The 22,518-nt window shown below is 40.1% G+C and overlaps 1 protein-coding gene across 1 annotated transcript in view; it reads left to right on the top strand.

Moving 5' to 3' along the window:
- The window catches only part of pdzd2 (PDZ domain containing 2), a 32,562-nt gene extending 10,373 nt beyond the window's left edge, over positions 1-22,189 (top strand). The window contains exons 2-26 of the mRNA XM_087798319.1: positions 1,025-1,340; positions 1,885-2,345; positions 3,819-4,296; positions 5,132-5,277; positions 5,738-5,870; positions 5,944-6,078; positions 6,364-6,463; positions 7,637-7,785; positions 9,662-9,781; positions 10,537-10,651; positions 11,838-11,911; positions 11,982-12,204; positions 12,298-12,415; positions 12,771-12,903; positions 12,990-13,068; positions 13,872-13,975; positions 14,062-14,203; positions 14,717-15,423; positions 15,493-15,637; positions 17,141-19,067; positions 19,132-19,246; positions 19,737-19,838; positions 20,934-21,168; positions 21,241-21,357; positions 21,876-22,189. Of these exons, the coding sequence (XP_087654445.1) occupies positions 1,230-1,340; positions 1,885-2,345; positions 3,819-4,296; positions 5,132-5,277; positions 5,738-5,870; positions 5,944-6,078; positions 6,364-6,463; positions 7,637-7,785; positions 9,662-9,781; positions 10,537-10,651; positions 11,838-11,911; positions 11,982-12,204; positions 12,298-12,415; positions 12,771-12,903; positions 12,990-13,068; positions 13,872-13,975; positions 14,062-14,203; positions 14,717-15,423; positions 15,493-15,637; positions 17,141-19,067; positions 19,132-19,246; positions 19,737-19,838; positions 20,934-21,168; positions 21,241-21,357; positions 21,876-22,051 (6,345 nt within the window). The 5' untranslated portion in view covers positions 1,025-1,229 and the 3' untranslated portion in view covers positions 22,052-22,189. The remainder of the gene's footprint in view (positions 1-1,024; positions 1,341-1,884; positions 2,346-3,818; positions 4,297-5,131; positions 5,278-5,737; positions 5,871-5,943; positions 6,079-6,363; positions 6,464-7,636; positions 7,786-9,661; positions 9,782-10,536; positions 10,652-11,837; positions 11,912-11,981; positions 12,205-12,297; positions 12,416-12,770; positions 12,904-12,989; positions 13,069-13,871; positions 13,976-14,061; positions 14,204-14,716; positions 15,424-15,492; positions 15,638-17,140; positions 19,068-19,131; positions 19,247-19,736; positions 19,839-20,933; positions 21,169-21,240; positions 21,358-21,875) is intronic.
- Positions 22,190-22,518: the final 329 nt, after the last annotated feature.

The raw sequence follows: 22,518 nt of genomic DNA, 5'->3' as shown, positions 1-22,518 counted from the left end.
TTTGGACAGTTCGTACCACAAAGCCACCAGTTTATTTGAAGACCAGCCCAGTCATTACAGTTTGGCTTGATGGAAGCATGTGTTCTTTTGCTGTCAGTAGTGGCTTTGCTCACTCGCAGACAATGATTAGGTAGAAACATGGTTAGTTCAGATCCCACACCACAATGTGAGAAAAGCTTGGGATGCCTCGGCTGCTGATCCTCTCACTCATTCCTACAAAAGAACCAAAATAAATTATATTGAAAGATTTTTTTTTTTTCTCCTAACCTAATTTCAAATAACGCATCCAGCAGCTCACAAATACAGTTTCAAATGCAAAAATGTTGCACTTTTGAGATTATGATTCTGAAATGACTTCTGTACATCAACAGAAATGATAAATGTGCCATATTGGTTTCATTCCGAGTCAGCAATTCATGCAGTGGTCAATGATGATCTGTGATTCTGTTTCTATTGTTCGTACTTTTAGTCAGCAATTCAAAACCCTCTCTATTTTAAAACTAACTCACACTGAAAATAAGCTACAATTGTAGATATATGAATGGATGTGAACTTTGTGTTTGGAAGATTCAGTTTTTCCACTTCAGTTATTTCTGATTTGCAAGGTTTTCCACTGTGCTAAATTAGAAGAACAGAAGGTTGAACTATTTTCTCAAATGCTTCAGGAATGAAGAAACTGTTTGAAGTAGATGATCTATTTTAAATGTGCTGAAAAGTGATACACAAGCAACTTGAGATGAGGTCATTATTGGAGTATTATTACCACTTGGTTCTTTTGTTCTTTACCAACACATTCAGAATGAAGTTGAAGCAGAATTTTATTAGACAGTGTGAGGGTTCGTTATCATTATTTTAGGGCAGAAACAAGAAAGAAAGTTAAGAAAGATCGCTATCATTTGAAATGATTATCATGCAAAATGTGTTCAAATTGAAGACGGAATATTTTATTTCGTACAATTTAATAGGGAATTATTTAATTATTAAAAAGGCGTTTCTTTTAAATCTATATGAATTGTGCTTTCAGGCTTGGGATCACTGCTGAAGAGACCAAAGCTGATCTGGACATAATCAAGTCTAGATGTTTCTCTCATCCCAAGTCCCACCAATGAGTCAACAGTGATGGGCCCACAGTCGGACAGAGATGGGTTTGGCATAAGCTGGCCTTGCTGGGTTCTGGACTAACTGCTGGCAGCTCAAGAGTTGCTGTTGGCAAGGATCAGGATGCCAGGATGCCCATCACTCAGGAGAATGCCTTCAGTATCCTCCCTCTGCTGTGGAAGTGGATCCACAGTCGGGGAAAGACACCTACTCAATTTGAGCTGAAACAAGACACTTGTCAGGTAGTTTCATTTTACATATTGTCTTAGCGTTGGAGTGGTTATTCTCTTATTCATACCCTCTCTGCCTGCTACAGGTTGAGAACCTGTTTTATAGTGTAAGACTGGGATTACTCTGCCATATTTGCACACTGGTTCATAATGTCTGCTACTCGATTAAAGGGCAACTAATGTGAACACCCAACTCTCCTGACTTACTAACATGTTTCAAATATTGAAGTCTTCCTCTCCAACATGCAGTAAGTCATGATGATGCTCTGTTTTGAAGTTATTACTTTATGCTGACTGTCGTCTACATCAACTATTTAGGAAAATGTGAGAAAATTATAATTTGGAACACAGTGCTGATGTCTCAAAAACGAGAAAACGTAATTGAATTGAAGGCTACAGTCAAGGTCAACAAAGTAATCCATTGATTTATTTTTGTTTTTGTTTTATTCCCAACATTAGTGGACATCTTGGGCAGCGAGGCAGACTCCTCAGCCCCTCAGGTTAAGTCTTAGAGTTTACTTAATCGTTGTTTTACTTTTCTCTCTTTGTTTTCTAGGATAGCTTTCAGTGTGGGGAGAGTAATGGAGAAGACTGCAGCAGTCCAGTCATGGCGGACATGTCTCTGTGTCTGGCTGCCATTGAGAAGCTGGTGGAATATATCAAGTACAACTTTCTCGAAGGAGAGCCTGCCAGCCTCGGCAATGAAATCCCTTGCATGGAAAGAGAAGGCTTAGATGTGGAAATTCATGCTGTGTCCATCACAAAAGAAGAGGGTGATGATGCTGAATTTGGCCTCAGTTTTGGTAATATCCCTATTTTTGGGGATCCGGATGGCAGAAAGAAGGGCGGTCCGCGCAGGCGGAGGGACCAGAGTGCCATCATGCATGTGGGCAGCATCTGGGTGACTGAAGTTAGGAAGAAGAGTCCTGCTGCTCGCTGTGGAAGTATCAAACTCCGAGATGAACTGCTCTCTCTGAACGGCCAGCTGATGGTGGGAGTGGACGTGAATGGAGCGAGGTACAGACAACACTCTCATGTAGACTTTTTCTGTGGCCTCTCTTTGACCCAGCTCTCCAGTATTTAATTTAGTCTAGCATTCAGTTATCTGCTGCAAGATTGACAGAAGAAGTGTCATCTTTGCTGCTTATCCCTCTGTTCATCCATGTTTTAATGCAGTGTATGCAGTTCCACCCGTGCGGACCTACTTTTCCAAGTCAAAGTCCATATGTATCAACTTAAAGTGGCATCAGAGTTACATTAACGATTAATATTGATAAAAAACGAACACGTCTTTGTTGTTACACGGATATTAAGTTATTCACAAATTTATAAATATTTTCGCATTCCCCAAACTAATGATTTGTATTTACTAAGACAACATTGATCGTTTTATACTGAATATTTTAATCCGCTATTTCACGCAATTCAGTTGAATTCATAGGAAGCTCAGATGATCAGGCCATTTTCACAACTTCATCAATGCTCAATGCTTTAAGCTACTGATTTACAGTTTTATTCTTGTTAAACTCCATTTTAAGATGTTTCAAATAAGCCCCTGATCGTCTCTGCGAATAAATTAATTGCGTTAATAACCCTGAATGTAAAATATAAACATTTACACCGGAGCTCCTCTGCCCTTATTTAAATTTAAGTATGTGATCCATGTCAGAAATGTTCAAATGAACTAATATGCCGTATTTAGTAGAAGATCCACAAACCTATTTGTAAATGAGGCCCTGGAGTTGAAGCAAGAAAAATTCTAACCTTCCTTTCTATAATTCGGGTCAGTATTCGGTTTATAAACCAATATCAATGGCAAAAAAACAGCATCAACATTTTTTCCACTTAAATAACTTTATTAAAGGGCAACTAATGTGAAAACCAAACTCTCCTGACTTGCTCACATGTTCCTCAAGTCTTCCTCTCCAACATGCAGTAAGTAAGTCTCTCATCATAAAAATGTTTTAAAGTTATTACTTAATTAAGTTCCCCTGCGTCAGAAATCTCGAAGAACGAGAGGTTACGAGTCCGCTATGACATAATGATGGTTTTCGCTCCTCTTGCAGCTTTGAAGAACGTCCTGCTTCTTTGTTTATACATGTCCCTTGGAAGTGGAGACTTCCGTGATTAAGACAAACCTTGATGCTTGACCTTCACCCAAGAGTTGTCAGTGGGCGGGGCCTAAGCACATTTTCTAATGTAAATATTTCAATTAAAAGAGAGTTTTGGACAAAACACATACTGATGAGTACAGTAGAGGTCCAAGATCAATTTAGGACACACTTACATCAAGTTACATTAGTTGCTCTTTAACAGGTTTAAATGATCATTGTGACAAATATAAATGGCTTATTTTAATTAAGAACAGAAATAAATATAGGTAATTATTATTATTATAGGTAGCTGATGTATAAAAACGTTGCTCACTTATGTAATAATGAGCGCAACAATGTGAAGGACTGAATGTAATGCTATTCAATGTGTTGACAGCTACCTGGCGGAGCAGTGCTGGACTGGTGGCTGTATTTACCTCATTCTACTGCGGCGGGTGAAGAGGAAGGCACCCTTACCTCCCGGTGAAGAGAATCTAGGCACTCTGGCCCGCAGCGACAGTTGTGATGATGAACAGCCGTATGAAGTCTCCATAGAAGCCTTCGACAACTTCAACAGCTGCCAAAGAACTCGCAAGTTTGGAGTCATATCTCGCTCCTCCTTCACCCGGGAAAACAGAGACAGTGATGGTGTGGACGTCCAGAAGTGTCAGAATAGCTCACGCCAAAATACAGGAAAGAGTCCTGCAGAATTTGACTCTGGGTGTGTCCTCATGTCAAACATGTCTGTAGAGGAGGCACAGTCGTCTCCCTTCAGATCTTCCTCCTTTCACTTCCACAGTGGAGGGACGACCTGCTCTCAGACCGAACAATTGCACACGCTAGGCGATTCTTTCAGTAGTCAGCTGCTGCGACAGGTGAGACCGAATCTGCTTCAAGATCCCATACGAAGGGAAAAGTAAATTGATTGTTTATTTTCATCAATTGACTGTAGAGCATGTTTTAATTCAAGACATCATCACTTCTTGTTTTTCAAGGGAAATCTTTGAGAACTAAACAGACTTTTGAGGATTCAGTTTTCTTCAGTCTGTCTCCTCATGTAAACTAGACCTCAATGATGTCGCGATCAGGGCTCTGTGGAGGGAAAACACTGCCAGGGCTTCTTACACACTGAAGATAGCTCTCTACAAGTTTGTCTGAATTTTGGGTAGAACTGTATTACGCAGTATTAAGTTTGATAAATTAAAGTTACTAAACATTTAAACTGAATAGTATCCTTACTAGCTTAGCCTGTCAATCAAACAACTATTACACAAACTACTGGCCATCAGACACAAGGACTCCTAGTATCATGGGGGAGGGCGAGTTGACTGTTGATGAGGCACCTGCAACACTTTATGTTCTTATTTCTGCTTTTATTTTGCTGCATGTTCTTCTTGAAGGCTGCTGTGCAGCAATTGGAACACCACCTTGTAAGACATTGAATCAGAATGCATGTTGATGTGCAAGTTAAGTGGTGTTTATGCAAGAAGTTTAACAACTAGGTTGGGGGATAAACAGCACGGGTGTTGTCACAACACATCTGTTGGCTTTTAATGTTTTTTTTCCTGGAGGAAAACAACTTTCACAAGATTTGTAGCTTGACTCGGAGCCTAAAAACCTCTGTGAGCCCAAGTTGTTATAGATAGGTTGATGTAGGTAACTATCAGTTCTTTGTACTCACCACTGGGATGTGTGTGTTTTGCCCTACAGTCCAGAGAAGGGAACCACATCTGGAAGATGCACCTTGTGAAAGGTCAAGAGGGTCTAGGAATCAAAATCTCAGGTGGTCGAGGATCCAAGCGCTCACCTCAGGGTATCAATATAGCTCGTGTTGAAGAAGGGGGAACCATCCACAGGTAAGCCAGTTTTTTGTGTGTGTGTGCGTGTGTGTGCGCACGTGTCGCGTGAGTGTGCGTGAGAGAGTGCGCGAGAGAGTGTGAGTTTAGTTTTCTTTCTTTACCAAACCAACCCAAACCAAAAGAAAATAGTAAACTTTTTTTTTTAAATAGTTAAACTATGATAATGAATAATTTCTATAATACAAAATTGGAACAAATATTACAACAAATGTTGTCCTTTGTATCACCACATACTTTGTAACTGTGGTACACAACTGTACTGAACAAGGGCCAAACTAAACTTGAAATCTTACAGCACCAACTTATAAAAGGCTCTTCTTGGACGCACATTAATGCTATTATATCCCAGAGCTACCTTAGTATTGTTTTGATGTTTTTAAATGGTCAGAAAATTGAAAGTTGCATTACTTTGGTAAAGAGATGCTGTGTTCTAACCTGTTGGCTCTGTGTCTCCCAGGGACGGCCGTCTGCAGGCAGGAGATGAGCTGCTGATGATCAATGGAAAGTCTCTGGTGGGACTCACTCATCAGGAAGCTGTTGCTATTCTCCGCTCCACCACTGGCTTGATCCAGTTGGTGGTGGCCAGCAGGGTGAGTGGCTGGTTGTGGCAAATGTAAACACATTTCTCTACCACCACCTGAAACTTTTCCTGTTTTTTTGCAGGAAGAGTCAGATGTTGGATTCCAGCACTTTCCTTCTACTAGTCTGCCAGACCTGCTCAGCACCTGCAGCTCGTTGTCTTCCGGTTCCAGAATGTCGAAGACGTCCAGCAGCAGCATCAACCTTCACAACTACTCGGTACACAATCTGTTTACACGTTGAATTCCTGATTGTGAAATATAAATGTTATTGACTTTGGGTTTATTAATGCTACGAATGTCCAAATTATTGCACCCTTTTCTGTGGAACATATTTAAACTCATCGGCTATGGAACTTACCAGTCATACCATTTGAGTTTAGACCACAGAAATGTCATTCAGGTGTCAGTTTGAGTAATGGGTATGGAGACTATGTGTTCATAAATGATGTCTAGGTCAATCTCAATGTTGGATTGAACATTTAAAACACATTTTTCTCAACAGTTGACAAACCTGGAGAAACAAGAGGAGACAAATCCAGCAGAAGTACCCAGAGGAACCTGCTGCAGCCCCACTCCTGTGAAGCTGTGCAGTCGCCCTCAGGGTGAGAGTTTCACACAGAGCTGAGTCTGAGATAAAGATCAGAAGTCAGAGACTTCTATAGCGTTCTTAGTACCACTTCTAATGCCACTTTAAGTTGACGTGACTAGAAGTCTTTCTATCATGGATCAGGACTGAAAAACGTAATGTTCTAAGACATTAAATAAAACGTATTATTATTATTTATCATCAATAGTGATGGTAAGTGTCGCTAGTAAAGGAAGAAGCCTCCAAAACTTCAAGTCGTAGTTGAACAAGCTTCAATCTGAGGTGCTTCCAAAAAAAGGCATATGAGCTTGTTTAGTTACATTAAGCCAAGCGTTTTATGGGGAGATTTTAATGTTTTTAATTCTAAGCGATTATTTTGGTTAAAAGTAAGAAGGAGTTTGATTATCCATCTGTACAATTTTCTTTGGTGTCAGCTATTGTGTCTTGACAATTCAATACATGTTTAGAAATATTTTAATTGTTGACGATAGTCTCGGATAGTATAAGTTTTGTTTTAAAGACTCGACATAGAAATAAAATCTGTCGATACAAAAAGATGTCCAAGGTAGGATTTTTATATATTTATTTAACAACATTCTATCTTAGAGCTATGTTCTTTAATTTAAAAAAAACACGTTACTTAAATAAGATGAGTTAAGGAACTGTAATATAATGAAATACAATAAAAAAGAATTAAAAGTAATATTCAATATTTAGTAAGAATAAAGTAGTCTGTGTTGTGCAATGTAGCCTTTTTAATCCCTTTGTTTTTGAAAATGTATTTGTTCATTTTACTTATTATCATCTTTTATTCATAGTCCTTTATTTTTTCTACTCTATAAATCCTTCAAAAGTGTAAGTCCATGAATTTCTCGAATACTTCCACTAGCCTCCAGCATCCACAGACCACTTATCTGGCTTTTGGTGCATTTGGAATGTACCCAAAAATGTGTTGCGTGCAGATTTCTTTTTTTCCTTTTTCAACACTACTTCCATCTCTTTATTTAGACTTCTGTTCCACTGCTGCCGGCCATATCTTAAAGGTTTAATCATCTTCACGTCATTTCTCAGTTTCCTCTAATTTTTTGGGTGGCATTTATTAATGCGTAATCAATAATCATTTACATCTTTGCTCAGTTGATCAATAAACTTCATCTTTAGGGCGTTTGTTCTGTGTGTTTTGGGTCAGGAGGTAGCAGCCGTCTGGAGTCAGTTGGTGAGGACGACGAGCTGTTTGTGAGGAACGTTCTGAGCAGCTGTGACGTGGTAGAGAAACCACCGCCTGGACGACGGAAGCACTCTTTACCTCAACAGCTGGACTCAGTGGGAGTGAGACAGGTAACCTCTTCTTAAAATGAAAAAACTTGCTAATTGTGAATACAGAGAAGGTTCAATATCTATAAATGTAAAGCTCATACTGCCAGTTGTTTGATTTGGCCAGTTGCTAATTCTATAATGTAAACCGGAAACACTGGAAACAGTTCATTGTTCTCCATCTATGCCCAGAATCGACGTCAACTTCGTAATAAACATGGCTACAATCCAGTAGCACTAAAGTAAATTGTCAGTGTGGGTTCTCATTCATTCAAGGGGATCTGAACCAAGGTTCCAAGGAGCTGGTCTGAGGTGCCAGTATATACATCTTGATAGGAGCAGAGAACAATTGAAAGGAGTTTAGATCGATGTGTATGTAGTAGAAACACATTAGGGTGGTGTACACAAATGTGACTGAGCAGCTACGCTCTCAAAAACATCGAAAGTTTGGAAGCATTTCATCTCAGATATCTCGGCTCAAAGGATTAACCAGTCCTTTCTTATCATGACAGCACGTCTGTGATGCACAAACATTTGGACTGTTGAAGAACCATTTAGTGACTAGCAGTCTGACACAAACAAAACATGTTGGCTTCCTTGAAGGTAGATTTCATGAACTTATTCGGCGTTAAAATAGCTTTAATATCATATATTACATAGGTTTTATAAATGTGTTTTTTTTAGTGCATGTTCAGGCCATTAAAGGCATCATTAGGCTCTGATTGGATGTGTTGGAGGAAGGTTATTTTTTTATTCAAATTATTTTTGTCTATAAAAAATGTCCTTTAAGAAAGACAGAACTTTACTTTAGGTATGAACCAGCCTCTCACCAGCAAACTAAATAAAGGTGCATTTTAAATTTAAGTACACATCTTTTTTACATTTATAATCATTCTTTTACATTATAAACAATCAATAAAGTTCTACCTTACCTTACCTTACCTTATTCTCACATTATAAAAGCAACCTTGTGCTAAATGTAAGCACAGTGGATGACTGCTTGAACTAGTTGATCTCGTCAGACTAGAAAATAAGATCTGGGTTGGGCACCCCTGACCTAAAGAGTTGTCCTTGACTCCCCGTGTCAAGTCGTGTGACGGTGTCACATGATCCCAGGTTTGAGTGTGTGTGGAATTTTCTAGGGAGAAACCTCGGCACTGCATAGCTAGTGGCGGTTTTCCGCGGAGTCCCCACCTCTTTTCATAGTGGCATTAAGTCATCTTTCAAACCATCTTTCCTCTCAAGCCATCACATGTATATGTAGATTGTTGGTCACCTGAGACTCCCAGTCTCTCACACATGAGTCATGACTGTTCAAAATTAGACCAATCATTTTCCTGTAATGATGGGTGAACAAAAAACTCCAAATGTGAGGTATTGCGACGTATGCTTGTGCAATTAAACAATTGAAAACAAACAAAAGAAGATCTAAACACTTACACAATACATTTATTACATTCACCACCTAAATTGTAATATATCTTTTAAATGTATATATTATCTCTATATCTTTGGTCTTCTTTCAAGTAAAAGAAAAACATTGTCCACATCAGTAAGAAAAAGAGCAGTCTCTGTGATGATTATAGCAACTAAGCAAGATAGAGATTAATTTAAATTTACTGAAATTCACCACCACTATAGATGTATCTCTAAATATGCATCACACAGTGTCATCTGGATCAAGGACACGTCTGTTAGCGAGATCATGTGTAGACCGGAGCAGTGGAGGTGATCCACACCAGCTCCCGTCGTCTTTTGATAATGCCAGCTATATTCATGCCTTAATTGTTCCATCATCTCAATCATCCTGACAAAGGACAGGGAATTCAGAAGTGTGGAAATGATATCACAAGAACCAACGGGAAGTCCTTAATGTTTTCTTTCTTTTAATTTTGCCCAGGAGTATCAGACTGTTAAAAAATCAGCTCGCTCACTGAGTACTGTTCAAGTGGAGTCTCCATGGCGACTGGCACAGCCGTCTATTATCTCCAGTATAGTTCTGATGAAAGGCCTCGGCAAGGTGAGTGCTGTGAAATACACACTTGTGTGTGTGCGGTAAAACATTCTGTGAGATTATATGGGGGCGGAGGTTAGGTAATTTAAATAAAGTGACAAACAAGTGTCTACAGTTTTAATTGTTGATTTATTTACATTGCTTTTTTAGCTGGAACTACGACGCCGACGAGGACAGCTGCCTCTCCAGTATCTACCTACCTAGCATTCTTGACTAGTGATCACTTTTTGTCTAATAACATGTGATCAGTAGTTGCTAATGTGATACATTTGAATCATAAATAGAAAATAGAACCACAACCTATAATATGATACCACAACATGTAGATCTCCAGACAGTTTAGCTTGGACTTTGGTGTTGTGTGTAGATGCAACATTTTCTGGCAAAAATGGGCCTAGATGAAAAAAGGAAAATTCAGAACCATTCAGGTAAAAAAATCTGCACTATTTTGATTGAAATGACAATTTCAATAATTCAAAATCATCTGCCCATTTCGATTAAAAAATGCCTTGTACATGAAAGCAACAATAAAAGTAAAAAAAAAAAAATTTGTCTTGACTTATTTTGAAACAAAAAAATCAGATGCATACTATTAGTGTCAAATATATACAGAAGTGTTACTTTTGTAAGTAATTTGACTTTTTTTAATATAAGGAAACCACTAACTCAAGGAAAACATTTAAACTGCTATTTCTGTTGCTGAATATGGCATTCATGCCGACCTGTGGCCACAGCGCTAACTCCCTAATTCCTCTTTGCAGGGTCTAGGATTTAGTATTGTTGGAGGCCAAGACTCAGCTCGGGGTCAAATGGGGATATTTGTTAAGACCATCTTCCCTCATGGTGCTGCAGCAGCCGATGGCCGACTCAAAGAAGGTATAAGCAAGAATGCATTGACAATAGTCCATTGGCATGTAATGTTAAAACCCAATTCTCCTGACTCACTCGCATGTTTCAAATATTGAAGTCTTCCTCTCCAAGATGCAGTAAGTTCCTCATCATGACGGTGTTTTGAAGTTAATACTTTTTAAAGTTCTCACCCGTCTGAAATCTCGGCAAACATGAGGTTACGAGAGCAGAGCCCATGGTGATCACGTCTGCTTTGTTTATACAACAAGTCCCTTGGTGGTGGAGACTTCCGGGATTGATGCAGCACGTTGGTGAACCTTGATGTTTGACCAATCACAGCAGAGTGGGTTTGGTCATTTAATCTCCTGAAAACCAAAACATTTTCAGTGGGCGACATTAAGCACATTTTCTAATCCAAGCATTTAGGGGCGACATAGCTCAGATGGTAGAGTGGTTGCCTGCAGGTTCAATCCCAGCTCCAGACAAGCTTGTGTCGTTGTGTCCCTGAGCAAGACACTTTACCCTGATTGCTCCTGATGGACTTGGCGCAGGTGTGCAGCCTACTCCCATCAGTATGTGTGAATGGCTGTAAAAAGCACTACTGAATTTCCCCTCGCGGGACTAATAAGGGATTCTAAAAAAAAAAAAATTCCATTAATATATTTGAGACAATTAAATCAACACATTACTTTCCCTTAAAACTTTTGACGTTATAGTTCAAGTAACAAAAAACATTTTTTACACTCCACCATGGTGCTTGTGAATGAGAATAACAACCAATTTTCACCAAACCCATGAAGCAGAGCAATGAACCAACAAACGGATGCCTCATTTAAAGTTGAGCAAATTGAAGTACAAAACTCACTGATGGCAGTATTGTAGAGATGATGATAACTGCAGTGGCTTTCACGTATTTCAGAGACCACAAAACGTCTTATTTTGCTAAAGCAAGTTGGAATGAGTGATTAGATCCTGTCACCAAACCCTCTCTGCCACACTCAGTTGAACAAATGTGTCCATGAAGATGAACAGAACCAGTGACAGATGTCGGCCCTGGTGGTGAAATTCTTACTGGAAGAGCAAGTTGCCTGTGTTAATAGGTTTAATAGTCCCAGGGTTCATCCTGCGAGGGAATGAACATACTTTATATACACAAAGAGTACATCAGAGTCATCCTGTCTATTTTTAATACGTGTAAAATGTCTTTTTACAGGAGATGAAATTCTGGAGGTGAATGGAGAATCCCTGCAGGGTTTGACCCACCAGCAGGCCATCCAGACTTTCAAGGTAAGTCAAGCGAATGTCTCTGAAGTGTTTTAATCTCACCCTTTTTTCATAATGTCTTCTCCTTCTACAGCAGCTGAAAAAAGGAGTCGTGACTCTGACTGTACGCACTCGCCTGCGCAGCCCATGTCTGACCCCCTGCCAAACTCCAACCTTCCTCAGCCGCTCCAGTTCTCCCAATTCTAACACCAGTGGGGGAACGCCGGTGCAGCCGGGGCCCGAGGAAACTGAGGCAAAGAAAGGTTCTGGGCACGGACCAAAAGACTGCATCATCATGGAGGTCACTTTAATTAAAGGTGAAGCTTTGCATCTTCAAAAACTATTACTTGATTTATTTACAATGTGACACCAGAGTCGTTCAACCAGGAACTTTTTCCACATTGTTGTAGAACCTGGGGTCGGTCTGGGTATTGGAGTTTGCTGTCTCACTCTGGAAAACTCTGCTCCCGGGATCTATATTCACAGTCTGGCTCTTGGCTCTGTGTCTAAGATGGACGGGAGACTCAGGTACAGCATGTTGGTGAATGTTTCTGCTAGACACTTAGCTGCTGAGCTGGCTTTTTGGCGTGTTAAATTGCTTCAAATTATTTTCCTGTGTCGGAATATACATTAGGCTTTTTGAATCAGTGTACAAAAGCTGCATGATGAAAGCCTGTGCTTTGAACCTTTAAATGTATTAAAGTCTATATGTAAACTGTATCCCTCGTTTAATCTTTGTTTGACCATGTTAGAGAGCATTTGTATTGATATTATTTATGTGGCCTATGATATCTCTTCCTAAATATGAAGCACTAAGCACAAGGAAATCATCGGACAATTGATTCCATTTTTAATTTCATCTCTTTTTATTTTGCATCCTTAGTCGGGGAGACCAGATATTGGAAGTGGACTCAGTGAGCCTTCGCCATGCGGCCCTAAGCGAGGCCTACGCTGTCCTTAGTGAATGTGGACCTGGACCTGTCAGTCTCATCATTAGTAGACACCCCAATCCTAAGGTGGGCTCTTAAAAGGAAGTTCCAATGTTCTCAGACCAATATAATTATCTTCTTTTTTTTTCATTTTTGTGTGTTTTTTTTTCCAGATCTCTGAACAAGAGATGGATCAGGCAATCGCTCGGTCAACAAAAATCAGCAGGAGTAGACAGTCTTCTCTCTCTCAAGGTCTAATGATGCTTCCTAATCTTTATACTGCAGCATTTTATCATTTGATATATTACATAATGTTTGATTTTTTTTTATTTTTTTTTTCGCCACTGATTTACTGGTGTAAAATACTAAATATTGTCTATTTCAAGAGCATAAATCTCATAAACTGGTCAAGTGACTCTAATGTACCTACGAAAGTGGCAAACTTGCTGGAAATCTTGTTGGATTTGTTAAAACATAGTTCTTTTTTTTCACAGGAAGACAAAAGAAAAGAAAGGTTTTTCTAGTTAATCAAAATATTTGAGCAGTAATTCCACAGAAAATAGAAACTTAAGTTTTTCCAAAATGTGAATAGCGCCGGATTCTACCATACTTATTTGCAAACACATATTTACCCATGTGAAAAAAAATCAGCTTTTCTAATAGCTCAATGTAAATTGTGATTGTGTTTTGAGTCCCTGCGTTGATGAGTGTGATGTTAATGTGTATATATTAAGACACTGGTCACCATGACAACCATAGAACTATTCATCCGATGAAGTGAGTTGTTCTCGGACCTGACAGCGGTGCTCGAGTGTCTAGAGCTGCACATGTACACTTTAGAATGTAAATCCTGTAGGAGTCAGAGAAAGTGTTGAATATGATCATTCTTACTTTTGAATGGTGACAGATACTAAACCTTTTTTCTGTGTCTTGTCTATACATGCTCTGTGTTGACTCCTACAGACCTGAACCAAATACAATAATTGATCGTGAATTAATTTCTTCTCAGTATTTAGTGAACATTTATGTGTAACTGGCTTGTTTACAACGGGCAGGTCAGTGTGGGAAGAGCCCTTCACCAGCCATTAAGGACAAAGAGGAAGAGGCGTCTCCTAACCTCAGCTGGACCATGAAGAGATTCCTGGAGCCAGCCAGTCGAGTGCGTTGTCGCTCCTCAATGTGGTGTTCTATCTGTCTGCTCCTCTCTGACAAATGTCTGTCTTCCCTGTGACTACGGTACAGCAGGGCTCTCTGAGCTCGGAGAGTGAGCTTTCCCAGTACTTTTCCCAGGACGTGTCCAGCCAGCAGTTCCTCTCCAAGTCCATGCTGATGAGCTCCAACAGTGATGAGGCCCTTCACCATCAGACCAGCTCTCCTCAGCCTCACGGTAACGTCACATGTTCCATCTGCAGGCATACAGTACATGTTGTCCTCGCATGTTTCCTTCCCCATCGATCCCTCTCAGCAGTCAACAAGAATACTGGATCGAGATAGAGATTTGAAGGAGAGTGAAAGCAGGGTTAATGAAAAAGTCTGTCAGGGGAAGTGAGTGACAGAAGAGCAGCATCTACTGTGGAAGAGATGCTTTATAGGACAATAGTGAGACACTTTGTTTTTGAGCGACAGTGGCTCTGACACATAGGCAAGGAAAGAGTCCGGTTTGAAGAAGCTCAGGTTCCGTTAAGAGCGATGCATCAGAAGGACGTGTTGGATTAAGAATGTAAAAGGAAGACATGCAATGAAGTTCAAAGATGTAACTGACGATATAGAACAGACCTGGGCAAAGTACAGCCCAGGGTCACACCCGGCCCTTTGACTGTAATTATTATCCACTTCATCCTTTTCAGCTTAAATGCACCGTAATAACTGTTAAACTTGTCTTATTCCACCCTTGCTCTAGTGTTGAGTTCATCTCTGCCTGAAGGGGAAGGCCTTCCTCTGTTCCAGTCCACACCAGAACAGGCTCCTGTGGTTCCTAACCAGCCCGGCCCCGCATCAGTGCGCAGCCCCCTTCTCCAACAGAGACGAGTCCGGTGCTCGGACGATGAGTGCAGTGATGGTGAAGAATCTGTCTATACTGGACCTTTCCAGCGGTCATCAGACTCTGACACCGGCAAAGATCTGCCAAAGAGTGGGAGTGGCACAGTAAAGTTACCCCCCTGCGGTGATCTGGAGGACAGTGAAGGTAAAGGTTCCACGAAATCCACAGCTCTGGATTCAACCTTCAAACCAATCTGGTCTCACTTTGACCTGAAATCAGAGATTGTAGGGGACGATGTGTCAGGAAGAAAGGCACTACAAGAAGATGGACTGCTGGAACCAGTGTCTTCTCCCGGACTAGAAGATGTAGCCACGACTAGGGGTAGGACTATGACGAGCCCCGGGTCAACAGACCTGGGCCAGCAACAAAAGCCCCCTCATAATGGGGAGAGCATCACAGCCACAACACCACCGCATCAGCAGGGCGAGCTGACTGGTGTATGCACTGTGAACACGGTGACACTGACCAGACGGAGTGACGAGTCATTTGGGCTGGACCTGGAGATCATGGCGTCCCCTCTGAAGGTGGTCATTACCAGGCTGAAGAGCGGAGGAGCTGCAGAGAGGGTTTGTCTGCACCCTAAAGTTCATTGAGGAGAACTCCAGCCATGGTGTTTAACCTTGTTGTGCACACAGGAGGCAGAAGGAAGACTGTGTCCAGGTGATGAAGTTGTCACTATTGGAGATAAATCAGTGAGTCTGTCCAGCTACCAGGAAATCTGTCAACTTGTGCAGAACCTCTCTGAAACACTCACCTTGGAAGTTAAGAGGCCGCTGTCAGGTGAGGGAGGACATTTTGATGTTTCATTGTATTTGTTCAGTCATGGTATTCTGATGTGTGTCAACTGCATGAGGTATCTGAGTTAATCTCTCATCTTTTCAATATTATGAAACAAGACATTTTCACACACTGCCGTCTTATTAACCGTTGTAAATTCATATTGGCAAACTAGATGCATTTTAGTCCATGACCATGTCATTTATTTTACCTGATGTCATGTCTCTGATGCCTTTATAACGTACTTTAACTAGATTGCTTATACGACATACCCAGCATGTTTTCCCTTTTGCTCAACAAGATTTAGGAGAAATCCTTCCTCATCCACTTCCCCAAAGTATCCTGCAGGCAGCTGGCTATGTGTTCATGGTGACTATGTTGCTCTAATCGTTCACTGAAGCGTAGAAGCTGTAGCCGTAGTTCCCTTTCTCTTCTCTGTGTCTGGTAGTGAAGTTGTGTCAGAATTGTCTGGAGTTTGTGTTGACACGGCTGTGTCACCCAACTAATGACTAGATGTAGACTTAGTGGGGTTTTTTGCATGTATTTTTTCTAGTTGGACAGTTTCTAGAAATAAACGAAGAGGTTGATAACAGCTTTCTTGAAACTGACTTTACCCGCCACATGGTGTGTCTGTAGAATCTAGTGTAATTTAGTTTTCTGTCACCAAGCTTGCACGCTTAGTTTGTGTGAATGAACTAGAAATTGGTTTAGTTTTTTTCAATAGAACATTTTTTAACCTGGTAAATAGAAATGCGTTGAATTAAGTGTGTAAAAAATGGCACTCTCAAAAATACATTTGTGATTAATTTAACCAGACTCAATGATGTGTAATGTAATTTACAGCTATAACAAAAAAAAAAAAAACTAAAGTCTTAGATTGTTTTCCTTAATACGTATCTGCCCAAGTGTAAGGAACTATTTGGAACCAAATAATATTAATCATATATTAACCGTTGTAAATTCGGTTAAATGTAAAAAATGTACAAAGAAAAGTCAAGTTAGGTAAGGTATAATATGTATTTAAAAAAGATTTATAGATAAAAGTGGCTTATTGTCAGATGTACATTAATTGGCAATAAAAGAGACCGACTATGTGATTCACAACACTTTGTAGTTAAATGTATAGTTTTATATTTGCAGATAATACATTTCCATTTATTATCTACAAGAGTTGAAAGGTCTCAATATTTATACCTACAAGATCTATATATATTTACCACCAAACTCCTTTCCAAACTCCTGGGAACATTTCAGATGAATTTGGAACTGCCTAAATACTTAAAGGAGAGTTGAGGGTGGAGAAATACATTTTAAATGTAAAATACAATATAAAATTAATTTCATCTCATGTCTACAGAGATATTGGGGTTGGATCTTTAACTGTGACTCAGACCAACAACAACCAAATGATTTGGCAACTTGCATCAAGTTCCATCAAAAATGCTATTTTTTTTATCTCAAAAAATTCTCATTCATTTGGCGAACTGTTCTTACTGTCCCCTCTAGCTGTAGATCCCCTTCCCTTTCTGAAAAGGTCTACCAGGGACAGTGATGCCACAAAGAACACCTCAAGTTCTGTCCTGAAAACACCTATAGACCTCGGCCAAATCAACACCGATCTTCCGATGCCGATCACCGATATTGACGACCTTTTATCAGAAGTCAACCACAGCACTGAGACCAATCACAAACCTCCCTGTGACACCGACCAAGGGTCAGGGCAGTTGTGCTTTCAGGAAAATCCTTCAACGGACACAGGAATAAACAATGGTATTTCTGAGCCATCAACCACCAACTGTCCTGGAGGACACGATGACATCAGTTCCAAGGAGTTCTACCAGAAAGGTCTGGATGACTCTAAAGATGAGTGCAAGACAATGTACCCCAAGGTCAAGGACAATGACTCGGCAGACTCTGACAGCAGTCTAGAGGTCCAAAACACTGCTGATGGGTCTCACTTGTCCTCTGATGAAGAAGAAGTTGAGTTGTTTCAACCGTGTGAGCTAAAACACTCGGATGGGTCCTTACTAAAGATGGCCAGTAAACCTGGAGATGGTCCCCACATATCGGCCGCAGATAGGGCATTTCAGTCATCTAGTGGTCCCTCATCTCTGTCCTTTTCTACCCAACCAACCAACAGGATGGTCCAACACCATGACTCTCTGATAGAGTGTGTTACAGTCAATCTTGGAAGTCTGAGCATCCACGCATCAACTCCAGAATCTAGTACAAGCCTAGAAGCTCCTCTGACTCAAAGCTTTGATTCAGCTAAAGATATGTGGGGTTCCAGATTGTCAGTGAGGAACAGTAAGAAACCAATCAGTCAACTTAAGAGCTATGATGGGAACCTGATCGATAAAAGCCTGGAGACCATCAGAGATGAGAACAAAGTCAGACAAGAGGCCTCGAAACTTAAAGGCTTAAGCATCAAGAGTAAAAACAAAGAGCAAGGAGAGACAAAGACTTCAGCTCCCTCTGTAGAACAGTCCTGCACTTTGAATAACAATAACAAACTTGAGGTCATTAGTGAAAAGACCTTTTCCCAAAGACACTTCCAGCCGCCAATAACCCAAAAGACTTTTATCGAGGTTCGACTATCTTCTGCCTCTTCACCAATCATGACACAAAAAAACTCCAGGACTGGTACCATTCAGGAAGACTCAGTCCTGGCACCAATACTTTCTGCTTCTGAGTCAAACTGTATTGTAAATAAAGGAGCCGTCAACATGACTAAAGGGGCTCAGTGTTTCAGATCCAGCTCTAACTGGCAGTCAAGCTCCAATTCATCAAGGTACATAAAGGCGATGGAGAAGAGACGCTTCTTTACAGACACTAGCCTGTCCGTGGACTGCAACCCCTTCTCTGTTCAACACAAGATCAAGTCCTTCGAGAACCTAGCTAACCTGGACAAGACCGTCAGCAGAATGTCCGAAGTAAAGTCTTTTGCCCTGACATACCAGACTGTGCAGAACCCAAGGGTCTCCAGTCACATGGGACCCGTCAGTCCCACAGAAGAAAGACCACGGGAGATGTCTCTGGTGGAAAACCAAGTTAAGGGTTCACCCTGTGTGCCTGTAATTAAGGATTGTCTTTCTTCCAGTAATTCCTACCAGAACAAACATGTGAATGTGTTCGTGAAAACGATGGACACCTTGGCGGTACATACTCCTCCCGTGCTCCGGAGGAAACACGCCAAAAATCCCAGTAGAAGGATGAGGCAGCTTCGAACAGTCAGCATGCCAGAGCTGGAGAGACTCAGCATGGAGGACTTCACCGAGCTACATGCAGCTGACAAAAATCATGAATCAGAGGACAGTCCACCAGCAGAACAACACTTCTCTTCGACTGTGGTGAGCAAGCAAAGCCCCCTATCCGCAGAGAACATTCTTCCTGAGAGTGTGGACAGCAACAGATTGCCTGGCTGGTCAATCAGGTGAGTGTAGGTCATTTTGTTTTAATGTACATGTGAAGAAAACTGACTGGCCTCATGTCCGCAGACTTCAGGACCTGATTGCTTCTCCCACAAGCCAGCGTCAACTTCAAACACTTGTACTTTCACAGACCTGCAAGTCCTACGTGTGCGAGCTGCTGCAGAGTTCCTCCGCATCAGAGGTGGAGAGAGTGCTTTGAACCACCTTATTAACGTTTACTTTATCAAGCTCGGTTTGAACTATGTTGTCAGACAGAATTACAAAATATCTGCTACATATATATCACACAATAAATACATAGTGGGTGCACTACAAATATATTGCATTGATGTTCATGTATATAAACAGACAACATTAAATAAATTACAATATAAAGCAAAATAAACGATAGGAAAACACACAATACCCTGCCAGAAAGGCCTTTAACAATTTAGCATAATTTTTAATTAAAAAACATTGAAAAAGCAACTGAGTTCAGTGTTTTAACTGTTTCTGAAATGTATCTGATTTGTGTTTCATGACACATGTCTGTTTTTCAATAAGGGTAATATATATTTGAGAAATCCGTATACATTTCTTGACCAAAAACAAGAGTTTAGTTAAAAGAGATCTGAGGTCAAGTATGGTTCAAAGAATAAAAAACAATTCATTTTAGTTGTATCTCCCCACAGTTCTGTGAAAAGGTTCATATAGTCCTCCTGTGCAAAGAAGAAGGATCAGGACTCGGCTTCAGCATAGCTGGTGGAACTGACCGAGAACAGACGACTATCACGGTAAAACCTAAATATGTTCAACAGGGTTTAGAGTTTGTCCTCTCTTGTAATCTAATGTTGCGTACATGTGGAGTTTTTTTTTCCTTTTTTAGAGTTTTAAGCAAATACGTATATTCATTTTAATGTAGCGACTGGAGCTCTATAGTCCTTGTCTTAATCTTTATCCAAAATGATGCGCTTCCAAATACCTTAATGCTACTTGTCCGTAACGTCCATCTTATAATCTAAATGAAATAAGTCTATATTTTGAGTTTGTTTGCATCAGAAGATCACATTCTCTCAGATGCTGCCTGAAGTCTTAGACTCTAAAAAGAAAATCCCAACCCTTAGTCGACATAAGTCTGAGTAAAAAAAAAGTTACATTTGGTTTAGTGCCCTAACACACTGCTAACAATAAACACTATAAACTTTCCCTCGAAAAACCCACGGCTCCAGAGACACATGTGGCCTTTTCATGCCTTTGATGTGGATCCTGCCGTTTAAAGGGGACACTTATATATACCAATTTTATAAATGTTGCAATGAATTATCATCTTTCCTTAAAAGAAACCAATATACTGATCATAATACATTTTTTTTTACTTTAGTTTTTCAACAAGTTGCAGATTATTTGTGAATATAGTAAGTTCATTCCTTGACATTTCAAAGGAATCTTTATTTTATTTTATTTTATTTATTTTTAATTTATTCATGCTTTTTGGTAAATCAAAAATGTTTCTGGGAACTAAATAGTAACACTTTAATTTATTATTATTTTTCTTTCTTAGCTAAACATAGATTTAAATTGCCCCAAAAATATGTTCAATATTATTTGATTTTATTCAGTTTCTGTATAAACCTTTTTATGGGACTGTGTTAGCTTCAGTTTATCCATCAAACGTGAGCTTTAAAACGGTCCTAGATGGCCGTTTACATGATTCATACATATAAGCTAAATTTAAAATATATTCAAAGAAACACTTGATTCATAACTTTGAAAAAACTGTCCCTGACACATAGTCACACAGCAGTTGACGTAGGATAAGGACTGTGGTCAACATTTCATGAAAAACATTGTCCAGATATTAACATCACGTCTGATCTTGGTTATACCAGGTTCATCGGGTCTTTGCCAAAGGTTCTGCACAGCAGGAAGGGACCATTCAGAGAGGAGACGCACTCCTATGTATCAATGGCAACAATTTGGAGGGAAAAACTCACAGAGAAGCAGTTTCCTGCCTCCATGAAGCAAGGACTTCCCAACAAGCCTTCATAGTCATTAGCAAAGGTGCTGAAGGAGCTATTGAGGAAGCACGTACTACCAAAGAGCCATCTTTGGATGAAGCAGAAGGTATGAATTCAAAGTTGTGTGCACAAACTGTCAAGTTGTCTTTGTACACACACTTTTGTTCTGTGTGTCCAGAGAGTGTTCTGACTGTGGAGCTCAGGAAAACGTCTGCAGGCCTGGGCTTCAGTCTGGCCGGAGGGAAGTCCTCCAGCAATGGAGACAAGCCTTTGGTGGTCAAACGCGTCTTTCAAGGTGATCACTTGCCTCAAAAACACAGAGGGGTGATGGTGACGAGCAGAAACTAAATAAATACAGAATTTAAGAGCATGTTTTAAACGTTGGTTATAACTATACAATAGTTTGGAACTCTCATGGTGGTGTCGGGGCTAACACGTGTGTTCATGAATTCTGCATCTATTTTGCAACTAGTAACGGAATGAACAGTCAACAGTTCTCTTGGAAACAAACAAAAGTTAAAGGCAATATTTACCATTGCTGCTTTGCTTTTTGTGATGTAAATAATTTCACATTTTATTCAAATATGAATTTTTTTTTTCTTCTTTTTTTTTTTTCAATATAAAGCAAGAAGTCAGTAAATGAATGTGAATAAAATGTATATAAACATACAAGATTTAAAGATATATTTTTTAATGAGTCCATACAACTATTTGAACCGAAACAAATGTTGAAGCTTGTACATGTTCTGGCTTAAGTCTCAGTGAGCGCATAAATGTTTTCAAAATTTCACATGTTCTTCATCTCAACAACAGGTGGTGCTGCTGAGCTATCAGGCCTCGTTCAAGTCGGTGATGAGGTTCTTTCTGTCAACGGACTTTCTCTGACCGGTCTCATGCATCATGATGCCTGGAAAATCATAAAAGGTACCAGAGAAGGACCAAATCAGCTCATCATCCGAAAACCTGCCACAGGATCGGGGCTTTTATAGACTGTTTTAAAAACCACTGTGGCATGAACCAACAAACAAACCTGAGTGATGCTCGACATCCGTGTGATCTGTGCTGTGAAATGTGCTGACTCTTGACTATTTTTTATTGAAGCTCTTTTTAGGCCTCTTTGGGGTGATGAAGACAGTTTTGTTTTAAAATCTGCATTTTTTAATAAAGTGAGATTTAGAAAAAAGTATCTTTTGAAGAGTAGTTTGGGTCAAATATAGTCTCTTTACTTCCCACACCAGACGGATCATCTTGGGTTTTGACTTACTTTATGCATCTCTACAAGGCCGAGGAACAACAAGGTGAAGAAAACACAAAGTCCGATGTTGACCTTAAACATTACATTTAATCTACAGAGAATGCCCCAAAACAACTATGGCTGCTGTCCAACATCCTGGGATATTCTAACACTGCGAGGCAAAATAGGTTTGCAGGGTGACGCACCAAGATTATTGATCCA

The sequence above is a fragment of the Callionymus lyra genome, chromosome 1 (genome assembly GCF_982586985.1).
Source record: "Callionymus lyra chromosome 1, fCalLyr1.hap1.1, whole genome shotgun sequence".
Classification (NCBI taxonomy): domain Eukaryota; kingdom Metazoa; phylum Chordata; class Actinopteri; order Syngnathiformes; family Callionymidae; genus Callionymus; species Callionymus lyra.
Note: the sequence above shows the minus strand (reverse complement) of the source record. Positions and strands in the feature narration are given on the sequence as shown.